The 14,929-nt window shown below is 39.9% G+C and overlaps 1 protein-coding gene across 1 annotated transcript in view; it reads right to left on the reverse strand.

Annotated features, from left to right (window-relative positions):
- The window catches only part of IQCA1 (IQ motif containing with AAA domain 1), a 107,602-nt gene that overhangs the window by 47,685 nt on the left and 44,988 nt on the right, over window positions 1-14,929 (reverse strand). The window contains 3 exon segments of the mRNA XM_062002651.1: window positions 1,735-1,833; window positions 4,876-4,906; window positions 10,613-10,702. Coding sequence (XP_061858635.1) covers window positions 1,735-1,833; window positions 4,876-4,906; window positions 10,613-10,702 — 220 coding nt within the window.

Genomic DNA, 14,929 nt, shown 5'->3' on the forward strand with positions numbered 1-14,929 from the left:
GAGAAAGCCCACCAACTTCAAAATCCCAGACTTTGCTCTGATTGACCCAAATAGTGTTTTCATGCTGCAAAGATGTTATGCAAGTTACAAGTTAACACTTAAGATATCTACCTCCAAATTTGACAGACTGATGCTTTCTAAGTTCATGTAGCTTAGGTTCCTGGCTAGCTGTTACAAGAACTTTGGCCAGATTAATGGATGTTGTCCAAGAAAAGCATCTTTTTATTATATGGTTGGTCCAGGCTTAGGATTTAAAATTAATTTATTTAAAACTTCAATGAGCTTTGTCGCAGAAAAAACAACCTTCTCCTTCACATACTTAGTGAGAGATTAATAACCCTTATTTAAAGAAAAAAAATCACAGAATCACAGAATGGTGGTGGTTGGAAGAGACCTGCTAAAGCTGGTTCAACTCAATCAGGTCATGTGGGAACATGTCCAGGCAGATTTGGAAACCTCCAGAGAGGAGACTCCACACCCTCCCTGGGCAGCCTGTTACCTGAACAGTACAGAAGTTTCTCCTTATGTTTAAGTGGAACTTTTTGTGTTACAGCTTATGTCCATTACCCCTAGTCTTGCTACTTGAGGAAACAGAAAAAAGTGCCACCCATCCTTCTGACATGCACTTTTAAAATACTTGTAAATATTAATGAGATCCCCCCTTAGTCTCCTCTTCTCCAGGCTGAACAGCCCCAGTTCCTGCAGCCTTTCCTCATATGGAAAATGCTCCTGTGCTGGACTCTCTCCAGAAGTTCTCTGTCCCTCTTGAGCTGAGGAGCCCAGAACTGGACACAGGACTCCAGATTAGGCCTCACCAGGGAAGAGTAGATGGGGAGGAGAACTTCCCTTGACCTGTGGGCAACACTTAAAGTGTATTGTTTCAACTTGGTTTATACTATAAATGCAAAATAAAAGTTGCTGCTTCTGCCTACATTTTTTTTTGCATAGTTTGCTTTTGAAGATGCTTTTTGGTCACTGCATCTTTTCACAGGTGTTAGCCTCAGTGAAGTCGCTCCTGAAGCAATTTGGAAACATACCTTCTGTGAAACCATCCCTTAGCGTATAGAATCATAGAATGGTAGGGGTTGGAAGGAGTGTATCATATTAAGTGGTGTCCACTGTGATTTGAAGCAAAAAATATTCATATCCTTAGAATGTGAATTGCTATTTACAGGCTTATAAAATATTGGCTTGCAGTACAAAAGTAAGTTAGTCTGAAATCCATAGAAGCTCTGAAGTGGGTATCTGAGTGACACCAAGGTTCTTGTTTCTTAGTTCTTCTGTGAAGCGATGGCAGCAATTAACTTCTCTGTACCCTACATTAAAGTGGAAATATTGGGCTAGATAGCTGGGCATCATTTTGTTATCTGCACAAAAAAAGTGCATCAGTGCTTTGAAGAGTGTGTGCATGCTGTCTTAGCAATGATATCAAAGCCCTGAAGTGTATTTTTCCTCTCACCTATGTTTCTGGTAGTCTGCACCTATGTCAGCTCTTCCAATGAGCTGAGTCATAGCCATTCAAGTGGCCATTCCTAAAATGAAAGGTAAAATTTAGTACCTCAGAATCTTCAAGGTAATGGAAAAACTAAGAGGGATAGGCCTCACCTAGTTCTTCTGTCTTGTGAACCCAAATCTGTAGCCTTGGTGGCCAGTCTAATGTAAATTAATAGCATCTGCCCACACATGGCTGAATAGGCTAGACTTTGGCTGTTTCCATAAACTAACTGGTTTTACTCAAGGATGCCTTACCTTCGTTCCAGTTTTCTGTGGGTTTTTTCCTTTCATTTTTTCCTTTACGTCTTCTTTTTCTTTTTTCCCCTTTTGGGCCTTCTCCTGTAAAGGCATATCCATTTTGACAGCCAGTTCTGCAGCAATCTGAAAGAGACAGAAAGATATGTGAAGAGCTGGTCAAAAATTTCCACGTGCAAAGTGGATTAGACCTGTGCTGTTAGTGTGTATTTTTCCTCTGTTGCCTTCAGTTTTCCAGCATTGGGGAAACAATATCCAACCTGTTGCTTGGTTGCCCTCCATGACCTTCAGAGTGGCTGACCATTACAGAGAAGTCCTTTAAATTTATGCTGAGGGCACTCTCACCTGCAGACTTAGCAAAGATGCTGACTATCCCACCATGTCACTGGGAAAGAGGCAATTTCTGAGGCCTGTACAACGAGGGCTTTTATGGAGCAAGGATAATTCCTGAAACCACCAGAAGCACAATATTCTAATGATATACAACTTAAATTTCCCTCTTGGTTTTGGACTCAGAATATGAATTTGTCTTAGTGTTTCTAAGGCAGATGGAATTTATAGAGATGGGTTTTGAGAGATTGCCCTGAGGCACGTCTAATTTCAATATGAGTCTAAAGACTGAAATTGTTCTAGTGGGTGAGAGTGACTCAACAGTGATACTGTGACAAACTCTGACAGATATTCACAGACAGCCCAGCATTGTTACCCCTCCAAGCTAGTAGCAGCTGATAACTGGGTACAGACACATCACGTTTCATAACTTTAGTTCCTGGCCATTTCTATTTCATTGCCTGAAAAAGGCAGAGAGTGAAATTTGTTTTTTCTACCATTATATGGTTCCCAGGCACCTTTCATTGTGTTCTCTTGTCCCCAAGAGGAATTCTAAGACCATTTACTGACGAGTATAAATCAGAAAATCTGCAGCAACTGAAGTTTATTGATGGACCAATAATATGGTCAGTATCATGAAAGAGTAAAAAAAATATAAAATATTTCCAATTGTAAGACCTGTTTCCTGTAACTGTAAAAATATTTGTTTTCTGAAAAATGCCTTTTAAGGCATTGAAGATTGGACAGTAGAAAGGGACAATGACAAGGGCTATGCTTTGCAGCCAGTGAAATTTCATTAGTGAATTTCCCCAAGCATTTCAGTATCTTACATTTAATTAAATATGGTAATTGAAACCCCAAGCAGCATTCAGTCATATCTTGCAGTGATAAGCAGTGAAGCATTTCATTCCCTGGGATAGATTAACAGATTGACTAGAGTTCAAAATAGGTTTTCAGTGTCCCAGCAGGCCTGCTGTATCCAAAACCAACAGAGCTACTCAAAGTGTATCTTTTATTGAGCACTAGTACCCTGCCAGAAATTCAACCTTGTCACCTTCACCTCCACTCCCGGCTCTGCCTGCCTACCAAAGGGTAATTGTAACTGTTTCCAGCACCTCAGTGGCAGCTTTATCCAGCAGAATACCTATAAGCACACATGCAATCGACAAAAGGTTTTAATTTTAAGCAGTGTTTTTGGGTTCTAGTGGTGATATTTTAAGTATATCCAGACTTAGGCTGGAATTATTTGCTTTCATGTTTTTATACAGATGAATGATAGTGAAAGGGGTTACACAGAGTTCCTGTTCTCATGGGCCTGAATTGTTGAACTGTCCTTAGCTTTCTGTCTTGTCTTCAACCACTTTGTAAAGTGTCAAGAAAATTCGTTTAGCGTTTTCAGAACTTCAGCATTGCACGAAATATACAGTAACATAAGAAACCACATATAGAAACATGCAGAGTGTCTGTGGGCGGAGGTTATGTGCATCCAAATTACACCCATACAGTCTCCTGGATGCCTGGGCAACACATATGCAGTCTGAGATGCCAAGTAGTTTTGGTGGAATGCTCCAAAGCCATGCAACTGGCGATGCCATCAACATGTATGTGGGGTCTGACTTTTCTGAAGTGGCTCTCTGCTTTCCAAAAGAGAATGACAGAGCAATATAATTTTTCCTTTTCCTTGTCAAATACATTTTCTCTTCCATAGCCCATCAGTGTAGCTTCTCCAAATCTATGTTCACCCCTGCTCTAAGCAGCTCTATAATGATTGGCTTTAGTGGTCGGACTCCATGATCGTAAAGGTCTTTTCCGACCTAAATGATTCTATAATTGCAGAGTACTGCGAGCTGGGGTGAAGCTGGAGGTGCACGTAGCCTCAAATGGTTTGTCTACTCTGTACAGACTAATCTGTCTCTGTACAGACCCTCCAGCTACAAGAAGACACCTGAAAATCTGAGAAAAAGTGGACAAAAGAAAGGGAAGGATAAGCAAAGTTTAGTTTGAGATACTGAGCAATTCACTCACATTATATTACAGTATATTCCCCCTGAAGAAAATTTCATAGTGGAAATAAAAGCAGATGTCTTCCTAAATTATTTCAGACTGCTCTTTTCTTGGCTAGGTTGCCTTTTTTTTTTAAAAATGATGCTGAAATCCCTCCAAAAACTCTTAATATTGAGGAAGAGAATGTGCTTCAGTAAGAGCAGAGGAATTTTAGTAGGCTTCTTTTTTCCCTTAACCTTGATGTAGGATTCCTATCATGCTAGTGATGACATTTCTCCAGTAATGTTTTCTTCCAAGGCTTAAAAGACATTTTCCTCTAAACTGATATCCCCAAAAAGTTAAATTGACTTTTCTATTAATACATCAGTTCAAATGTATATCCAAACTGTTTCAGTACAAATTCCCTTTTTAGGGGGAAGAGAGTGCGAGTGCAGCCTATGAATGGAAATGCCTGGTGTTGGTTTATATGAGTCAGGTATGTGAAAGCCTCTGTCTGCCAGCAGGACTTGCTTATGTTCTACCACCCTCAGTCGCAGAAAGCTTGGTGTTGGTTCAGGCTAGCTGATACTTGAGATAAATGTTCTTCCTCAAGAATATAAGCCCTTTCTTCATACCTTAAAAGAAGACCTTACTTCAACTTGTTGCATTTTAGTATTGTGGGCATAAACAACAAGCAGGGATAAAGTGAGTTTGTGAATTCTAGTTCTCCGGTGTGGTGGGTAAGAGCCTCAAAGCCTTGTTAATTCTATCTCTAACACCATTTTGAACAGAAACAACTTAAATGCACATAACTTCTTGTTCTTGGAGAGAAAATGTATATTCTCTGAGTATTAATTCTACAGGAAGAAGCTATTTTGAAATCTAAGAGAGAAGTTTATTTTAAAAACCAGGGCTTTGAGATGGGAAGAGATGCCATCCCCAGTGCTGAGGCCAATTTTGTTTATCTTTATTAAAGATCTGGGTGAGAGGATCAAGTGCATTCTCAGTAAGCTTGCAGACAGTATGAAACTGGGTGGCAGCAAGGCTCTTCAGTGGGACCTGGATTGATGGGCTGAGGCCAACTGTATGAGGTTCAACAAGACCAAGTGCTGGGTCTTTCACTTGGGCCACAACAACCCCAGGGAATGCTACAGGCTTGGGGCAGAGTGTCTGGAAAGCTGCCTGAGGGGAAAAGACCTGAGTGTGTTAGCCAACAACTGGCTGAATATGAGCCATCTGTGTGCCCAGGTGGCCAAGAAGGCCAATGGCCTCCTGTCTTGTATCAGAAATAGTGTGACCAGAAGGATTAGGGATTGTCCCCCTGTATTTGGCACTCGTAAGGCCACACCTCGAATATTGTGTTCAGTTTTGAACCTTTCACTGAAAGAAAGACACTGAGGTGCTGGAGTGTGTCCAGAAACAGGCAACAAAGCTGGTGAAATGTATGAAGCACAAGTCTGATGAAGAGTGGCTGAGGGAGCTGGGGTTATTTAGCCTGGAGAAAAAGAAGCTGAGGGGAGACACGATTGGTCTCTACAAGTCCCTCACAGGACATTTTAGTGAGGTGGGAGTTGGTTTCTTCTTCCAAGTAACAAGTGATATGACAAGAAGAAATGGCCTCAAGTTGCGCCAGGGGGAGGTTTAGATTGGAGATTAGGAAGAACTTTTTCACTGAGAGGGTTGTTAGACACTGGCACAGGCTGCCCAGGGAGGTGGTGGAGTCACAGTTCCTTGAGATTCTGCAAAGGCATGTGGATAAGGTGCTGAGGGACATGTTTTAGTGGTGGGCTTGGCAGTGTTAGGTTAGTGGTTGGCCTTGATGATCTTAAAAGTCTTTTCCAACCAAAATAATTCTAAGATTCATGTCCCAGAGTAGCATGCCAACCATCAGACTGTCGATTTGCACTGCTTATATGTAATATGTAGTATTCTGTACATGTGCTTTACCGCAACCTGCCCCCCTGGCTTGATGACAGTTGATTACAATTCTTTCTATACGCTGATTATTATTGTAAGGCAATGGTCCTTCTGTCAGAGATGTTATTTTCATCATGGTAGGCCTGGGACTCAGTCTCATCTAGCTAGCTGAGGGCCAGTGTTCTGCATCCATTCCCTCTTACAGACAAATCTATTTGCATAGTTTTTAACAATGAAGTGTTCTCCTGGCAAGGCATTTATTTCTCAGCTTTGTTTACTTTTGGGTGTGCACCTGCAAGCAAAATTTAAGCTGTTAAAAACAACCCCAGTGATCTGTTTCTTGCAGGAATGAATTAAAAATGCTGGGTGGGATTTCATAGATTTATAGGATCTTGCAAAATGTTACGGTTGGCTTTAATAGGCTGTCATGCATTTCAGTGCATGATTGATACATACGTATTTTTTTCCCATCTGCTAGACACTGCCCATATGCAGCTTAACTTACCAGTTAAACTCACTCTTGTGTTCATTTTCTGGCAAACACTTAAAAATTTAAGTCACCACTGAATATGTTTATGAAAAGTTTGTAGAATGCTTGGTGTAGGTGGATTTGTTTGTTTATTTATTTATAGGGAAGAACACTGAGAGGTGAAAAGGCTACCTGGCTTCAGGCACAGAACCTAGGCTACTGACTTCAGGCAACAGAGATCATAGAGCCATAGAATGTTTTGGGTTGGAAAGGACCTGCAAAATGATCACGTTCCAACCTCCTGGCCATGGGCTGGGATATCTTCCAATAGACCAGGTTGATCAAAGCCCCATCCAACCTCGCCTTGAACATTTCCACAGATGGTGCAGCCACAGCTTCTCTGACCAACCTGTATCAGTGCCTTGCCACCCTCACAGGGAAGAACTTGTTGTCAACATCTCATCTAAATCTCCCCTCTTTCAGTTTAAAGCCATTTCCCGTTGTCCTGCCACTACACACTCTTGTAAAAAGTCCCTCACTGGCTTTCTTGTCAGCCCCTTCAGGGACTGAGAGGCTGCTCTAAGGTCTCCCTGAAGCCTTGTCCAGGCTGAATAACCCAACTCTTTCAGCCTGTTTTCTTAGCAGAGGTGCTCCAGCCCTCTGATCATCATGATCACAGGCAGTAGAGAACTGCAGAACTAGGAGTCTACTCGCTGAGTGGCTTCATTGCAGTGAGTAATTTTCTGGAGGTGAACATTTCTGCCCACTGTGTAGCATAACAGACTGAGTACTGTTTCTATCCTCCTTCACAGTGAACTTAAATTAATCAGAATATTTTAAGGGTTTGAGGTGCCCAGCTCCAGCTGATGGCACTGTGTGAGCACTGTGAAAAGCCAGCCTGGTATCAATTTCTAAAGGGCGAATCCGGAATAGTGTGAAACAGAGGAAATAAAGCAAAACTGTAGGCATCTACTTCTATTACTGAAAACTGTGTATGGTGTATTTGCTGTCAGGATAAAAGCATACTTGCAAAATGCTAGTTACAAAAAAGTATAACTCTTCTTGAGTCATTCTCTGACATTTTAAAGCTACTTGTGATACATTCATTTGGTAAAAATGAGTAAAACATATTTGGGGGTGAGTGTGTGAATATTGCAGTACTTGATACATAATAGCATTTTAATGACCCTATCTGAGAAGTAGGGTTGCTAATTAAATCTTAACTAACTACTGGGGATCACTTGCACTGCCAATTACAATCAAACTGATTACTGGGATTCAGGGGATCTTTAGCTGTTAGTAATAATGAATTCTAATTACCAGCACAGAATGCCTAGGGAGGATCAGGAGTATATGTTTGCACAGCAGCTGACACTTTTTCTCACCCCTTTTCTAGATGCTGCTGGATCAGATACTGTGATTAGAGTAATGTGTAAATGACTTTGTCCTCCATGCAGTAACTGAATGTACAACTAAAGTCTTGGTAAGTAAGCATCTTTTTTTCCAGTAAGTTATTGGAAACAAAAGGGAGTTGGGGTTGTGCCTGCTAAATGATAACTCTCTTAGTTTATTTTTGTGGTGATGAGACTTAACAAACTACAGGAAGAGATCATAATTTTGTTGGCAACAGTATAAGGACAAAGCTAAAAACTGTCACATCTGATAATTATCTTTGGAGCAAAACATAGAAAAAACCCATTAGGGATAGACATCTGGAGCAGAAGCAGGGAAATTACACTTATATCTCAGAATCTTATGTTTCTCTTGAAGACTATGTAAAGTTGAGAAAAGCTTCTTTCGAGTCAAGGGACAACACATGCATTTCTGACTAAATCACCAAGTATTCTTTATCAGGATTTCTTTGGCATATCTTTTTGAAAAGTATTTGTAAAATGTCATGAAAGCAGTTTGTACAGAAGGTGAGCTACATTACAAAGTCAAGTAAGGTCAGAGTTGTCAAAGGATCAAGAAATATAGAATGTATAATAATGCAGCAATGGTTCGTGAAGTGATGAATTTGTATTTTATTTTCCCCAAAGTGTCTTTACCTTAGTCTGATAAAATGCTTACTTTTAAAATACAGTTCAGTCTGGATTTTTCATGGAGTTTAACTTAGGAGTAACCAACCCATTCACAGAAGGTAATATATACAAGAGATGAAATCTTGTCTTCCCTGAAGTCAAGGACATAACTCCTATTAACTTCAATAAGGCCACGATTTCATTTGCTATGTTGCCCAGTAGACCAGTGTGGAACAAACCCAGTTGCCTTGGGGAATTTTAGTATGCTGGCTGACTCAGATGAACAAAAAATATTTTAATTGTTTGACATTCAGGTAAAATCATGAATGTCCTAAATATCTGCCAAGTTTATGTGAAATATGTTCTGCTCTTGGTTGTACTGGCTAAAAAATGGGCCCCAACATTTTTGATAATCAAATAATTGCTAGTAAAACTTGCTGAGAAAACACTTTTGTTTTCTAGGTATTCTTATTTCATGCAAGGAAAAACAGACAGTAAAAAAAAATCTCTAGAGTTTTGGTTTCCCCTCTTTTCTTTTTTTTTATGCAAAGAGAAAGTAGATGCTCAGAAAAGGCAGCAGAACAGCTGACGGAGAGGATTCAAAGCTAGAGTAAGACAGGAAGAATATATTACTCCAGAATCTACTACCATCTCCAGTTTTGCTCAGTATAAAGTCTTGTAATATTCTCTTTCTGAATTGTGTTTATGCTTGTTGGTAGCTGGTCTAATTAGAATACTTCCTTGGAGACTTCTCCAGCAATAAGCTGTACTTGCTGGGTGGCTCCCCTGCTGCAACAGAGCAGCCAACAAAGCCTGCTTGACTCTGGCAGGTGTTTCTACTTTAGAAGCTGAAAACTTAATCAAGGGGTTAAGTTCACTTTGTCTGGGACTGAACAACAGAGTGGCTTAGATACAGAGGCTGGTGGGGTTGACCTTAGTGTCCTCTGAACTTGGCTAAAACCAAGAGTATGCCCTCAGCTCAGTTTTAGTGATGCATGAAGAGCTGCTTGTATCAGCTTTCTTGCATGTTTTTTGTAACTAAAGGTACTGTGTTTTACGCTGGGCTAGTCTGCATTTACATGCTCTCACACCACATAGAGACTGCTAGCATGTCTCAGGCTTTTCCCTGTGACTCCAGGAAGGACTGAATCCAAAATACTGTTTTACTGTGTTAGATGATCTGTTGCAGGCAGCTGATGAGCTGTTGAGTCTGTCTCAACAGGAGAGCTTTAAGGACCACAGAGGTCAGTTTTTGACCATTTAGTTTTCTTAGCCCACTAGTAGCAACCACATGTGGTCTGTTGAAGGGCCAAATCCTGCTCCTGTGTGCAGGGCTTCCTGTTTATAAGTTCTTTCAACAGACTCATCATCCTGCTAAGATCATTGTGGTGGGTGGAAATGGCTCTATCTCAACTGGCCTTAATCACTTTCTCTGGTGTGACACCCAATTGGCCAGAGGAAGAGTTATCAACCACTTCTACTAGCCAGAGAAGCTGGAAGAGAGATTTTACCAGGAAAAACAACTGAATTCACTACAAGAATACATAAGATAAACTAAGATGCTTCCTTCATTTTAATGTTCAAGCTCACTTAATGATCCTTGGCAGTAAATCAAGGCTTGGGCCTGCCTGCATAAGGAACAATTCTCTATTTAAACTAAGCTAATTATTGCTGAGCTGTGCTGATGCTGAATGCAAACACACTAGAACCAATCTCAGCCTCCAGTATAGCTTTGAAGGCCTATTTTAAACCAAGGCTTTTTAAGCTGTCCAATAGGTATTTCTACTAGAAGCTAGCACCTCTACATCCAGTCTAACTACATGGATTTTGCAACAGGAGAGCAACTCATAGCTGAGCTCTTTCCTCTTCGCTTCTTCAGACATTTATGTGTCTGTAACTTGCATATCTGAGCACCTTCCACCATGACTAAGCGGCTGTACAAGCTGAAAGGGAACAAATTTTAGTACGTGGCTTTTGTGTTCTACTCTTCAAGAAAACAATCCTTGCAGCAAAAAACTTTCGGACTATAAAGATCCTGGAGTACTACAGGCCATTGTTACAAAACATTTTTACTTACTAAACAAACGTGTTTTGTGGCAATTCTTTCCCCAGTTCCATTAATCTTTTTCATTAGAGATGCAACAGTACCTGCTCTGGAGTTTTCAGAGAAAGAATAGCCATTGAACCTCCAGTCTCTTCAGTAGGATAGTCAGGAAACTTGCCTATGATATGGCTGCATCAGAAACAAAAGCGGAAAAGCAATTACAACCCCTCATTTTTCAACCGGTTGACAAAGATGTTAGATAGCAGGGAAGCATCTCCTCACTTCCTTTAAAAAACAGATGGTTTGCTGCTTCTGCCAGTGGCATTTTGTCCAGTAAATTCACTAAAACAGTTACCAGCCCATGTCCCATAGTGCATCAAACACTGAAAGTTCCTAGGGAATTTATCTGGATGGCACATCACTTTATAGCTGACACACTTAGCTTAAACTGTTGACGTTTATAGCTCTGCTCTCTGTTTTCAACAGCCAGATGTAAAAAAAAAAAATTAAAAATAGTTATTTGAATCAGGTTTTGATCTACAAATTCCATATTGTATTTCTGTGTGAAATCCTCAGAAATTTCCACTCAGAAATTTCCAAAGTACTTACACAGTTAAGTGGTGATGGAAGCTGGTAAGAGGGCAATGAGTGACTTTGTGGAAAGGTTTCAAGGATGGCATGGATAACATAGGGTGCTTCCAGACTTTTCAGAGAGGTATTAAAAGAAAGAAGTAATAACTACAGTCTCAATTCCATTTATATTGTTAGGATTCTTGAAATTCTTTCACTTTTTTAGCTTTTTGGATTGTATCAGTAAGATGTTGTGTTTGTTTGGTAATATCAGGGAGACTTTCTGTTCCAAAGAAAATTCTGACACTTTGGAACAATCCTTGTGCTACTTTCAAATAGAATGGTAATGTTTCTTCTAAATGAAATTTTGCTTGACAAGAAAATAGCTTACAAAGGTCAATGCGATTCATAAAAATCGCTTTCATTTATAAAAAAAGAACTGGTACCTTAAGGGACTTTCCTACTGTCTACTGTTAAGCAGTAGATTCAATTTTAAACCTTTTAAACCTTTTAATCCTTTGCACAGTGCATTGGGTATATTTCTATAGTACTGTGTGTAGAGTTCAGATCTATAGCTAGTACTAATGAAATACCAATTATGAAGGAATAAACAAACATTCATCTGTGACTGTAATCTCTGACTTGTGTGTTCAACAATTACTAGTTCTATATGCAGACTAGTTCTGTTTTGCAGATGCAAAACTTTGGTCACTGCATTGCCAGAAACCAGCCTGCATGAATAAAGGGATGTCATTGTTAGTGTGCTTTTTTTAAAATTAACTAAGACAGGGATTTTGGCCTTAAAAACTTACGTCATTTCATTTATTTAATGTTAGATCATGTTTTGTTTCTTTACAAACAGCCAGAAAACAGCTACATTTTGTGTAAATGAAGTCTTGTTTTAAATGCTGCTACAAATCTGGCTTCTAGCAAGAAATTTCTCAAAATCTAATATTAAGGCTGTTGTCGTTTTACTAATGCCCCCTGGGAGTAAGGAAAGACAATATGCACTGGAGGTGAAAAACCAGTTTAGAGTCCTCTGCTCACTGAATGTGGTATCAGTGTCAGCTTTCAATATTTATTAGCACTGCATTTGGTATTTGTATTGACTTTTCCACTCTTAATCATTTACACCTCTTGGTAACCAAAATATTTCCCCTTTGGGTATGTATGAAGAGAGTAAATCTGAGTGCTCTAGAAATTATATTAAATTCTAAAATTTGAAAGTGGGTTACAGTTTGTTTATAATCTGTCTTTTCTGTGTGATTCTTCTGTTTACAGCTGGTGCAGCTGTTTGTGGCTCATCTCATGTTTTTGTAGCAGCTACAATAAGTGCTTATGTTGAAAAACGAGGTGAGGAGAAGGTAATGCTAAACTTTTTACACAAGTGGAAGAAAAGTGTCAGCCATTTACTAACCAGTCAGCTGCCCAAGAACTGCATCTTTGAAGACAATGCAGAATGTAAGTTCCTGTGGCCATAAGTGACCCTGAGAGCAGACAGCTACCACATGTTTCAGTCATGCTAATCCTTCAGGGACCTCTGTTTCTTCTTTCTGGATTTTATCCTTTCCCATGGACTGTTTAGCACATCAACTGCTGTCTGATGGTCAGGCAGCAGTATTTTTAAGTCTCATTTCCCTATTTGACCTCTTGTGGGTTTCTCACTTTCTTTTAAAAGACTACAACTTCAATCTCTTAATGCCTGGAAAGCATGTGCATGCATGACCCTTATAGAGCAATTCCTCACTTTAAGAAACCCTCTAAGTTCAGAGGTTAAACCAGGGGTTCATTTGGCCTGTAAATTTGCAAAGAAAAATGCAGTAATTTATCTTCCTGGTCAAAAGTCCATTTAAAATGTAATGAATCTCAATTTTCATTCTCCATTCACATTTTGACAGCATTCTACTTAGAATCATCACAAAGGGTTGTCTCATGCATTTGTCATAAGATACTAACTTGGATTCAACTGGGCCTAAAATATTTTGTATAAGCTTGCTTTACAGTTGTTGATAATGACAAAACACCAGGATGAAATGAGCAGCAAGCATGCAGGAACACTCCTGTCTTTGTTCCATCAGAAAAGTTACATGTCATCTTTGGCTCACAAGGTTCCCTCTAGGCATGTCCCATGTTGAATGGTGAACAGCTCTTGAACTAGGAGGATCTCCCAAACATGTAGAATGATGCTGAGTTTACTTTACAATAATAACTCTTCAAATAATTTAAACTGCCTTTCCCTGTTGAAACTTCCTAGTAACAATGAAGTATTCATTATTAGAACCAGTTCTAGGGCAATAATACTGAAAGAAAACTAATCTGGATGGTGTAAGAACTTGCTCCAAACTAGAGCCTAGCACTCTGTTTTCTTTAGCTGGAAGTGTAGAGGAGAGCCTTGTGTTGGAAATCCTTGGTTCCACCTGTGTGACATAAATGGCACAACCATACTGTAAACCAAAACTTACAGAAGGTGCAGCAACAGAGGTTCTTCCCATGGTAAGCAACTAGCATGAACATTTAACTGAGGAGTATAGTAAACTGAAGAGCATTATACCTGCACCTGCATTGTTTGTTGACTCTAGAATTTGAGTTGTAACTAAAGTCACTGTATGGCTTTAGCCCACTGGAGATCATCGAGTGTGAATTTCAGACTAGTGCTTGTTATTTACATTGCTCTCTTGGTTGAATGAAAAAAGAAAATTACTTGCTCTGTCTTTTCCCCTAATCTGCCCAGCATTTATTTTTGGTATTCATACAACCGTGACACTTTCTTTGCATGTCAGTCACCATATGCTGCTGGCAGATTACCCAAAAAGTTCACACATCCTGATGCTTTCTCTGCATGTCACTGAAAAGGGGGAGCACTATGTCTTGTCACATGTTGATGAGGAGAGGAGAAAGTACAAAGCTTAGGCTCTTGATAAGAAGAGTACTGGAGTGTGTAATATATTTGAGAGACATGGTACATGTCAAAAACACCTGGTTCTGGGACAAGTGAATATTTGATGAATCTGTTACTTGTTACTTTCTCAACATTTGCAAAGAATAAAAATTATCCAATTGTGCCCTGCCAGCATCTCATAAAAATGTGCAAATGCCAGAACTGGAAGAAGCAACTCTTATTTTCAACATGATTGCTTCAGTGGGTATGCTGGCAATATGTTAAAGATTGCAAGCAAACGCAGAAACAAATTCTATTGGATTTCATATGTAGGATGCAGTTCTAGTAAACCCATTTGCCTAAATGAACAAATGAAATTTGTAGAGTATGGCTGCTTGGTAGGACTGGATTCATTGGCTACACAGAAATAAATAAGGTGACACAGAAGGGAGAAACCTCCGCCTTGTGAGACAAACTTCAGCAGTAGCCTAGGGATACCCTCCATAGACTAAGGATCCCCAAAGCCTGCTGCTTCCCAGCCTGGAGCAAGGAGCTGAGGGGTGACCTGCTCCCTGCTATATGTTCACAGGCCACTGAACAGAAGCTTGTGTTTGGGAGCTTTTCTTGCACTGCTGCAAATCAAACTGATGAGTACCAGAGCTCATGGTATGCAAAATATCTTTCTTTGGATCAGAGCTACTGCTTTAACAGAACAACAAAATGTTTCTGTGCTGTGGAGGATATGGCTGAAGAAGCAAGCTTTAGAAACTGTGGTGTGCAAGAAATCTATTAATTTTCTGGAAAGCAGTGAAATCCTGTCAAGGGAAGCATAGAATGGGTTTGGTAAACAGCTTTACAGAAAAGTCATCTAGTTGGAAGGAAGGGGAGCTCTAAATCTGAACCAAAACAGCTCAACCTGAAGAGTAAGGAGATGAACAAAGATGGAGGAATGAAAAGAGATGATCTTC

Source organism: Colius striatus, chromosome 9, assembly GCF_028858725.1.
Source record: "Colius striatus isolate bColStr4 chromosome 9, bColStr4.1.hap1, whole genome shotgun sequence".
NCBI classification, from domain to species: Eukaryota; Metazoa; Chordata; class Aves; order Coliiformes; family Coliidae; genus Colius; species Colius striatus.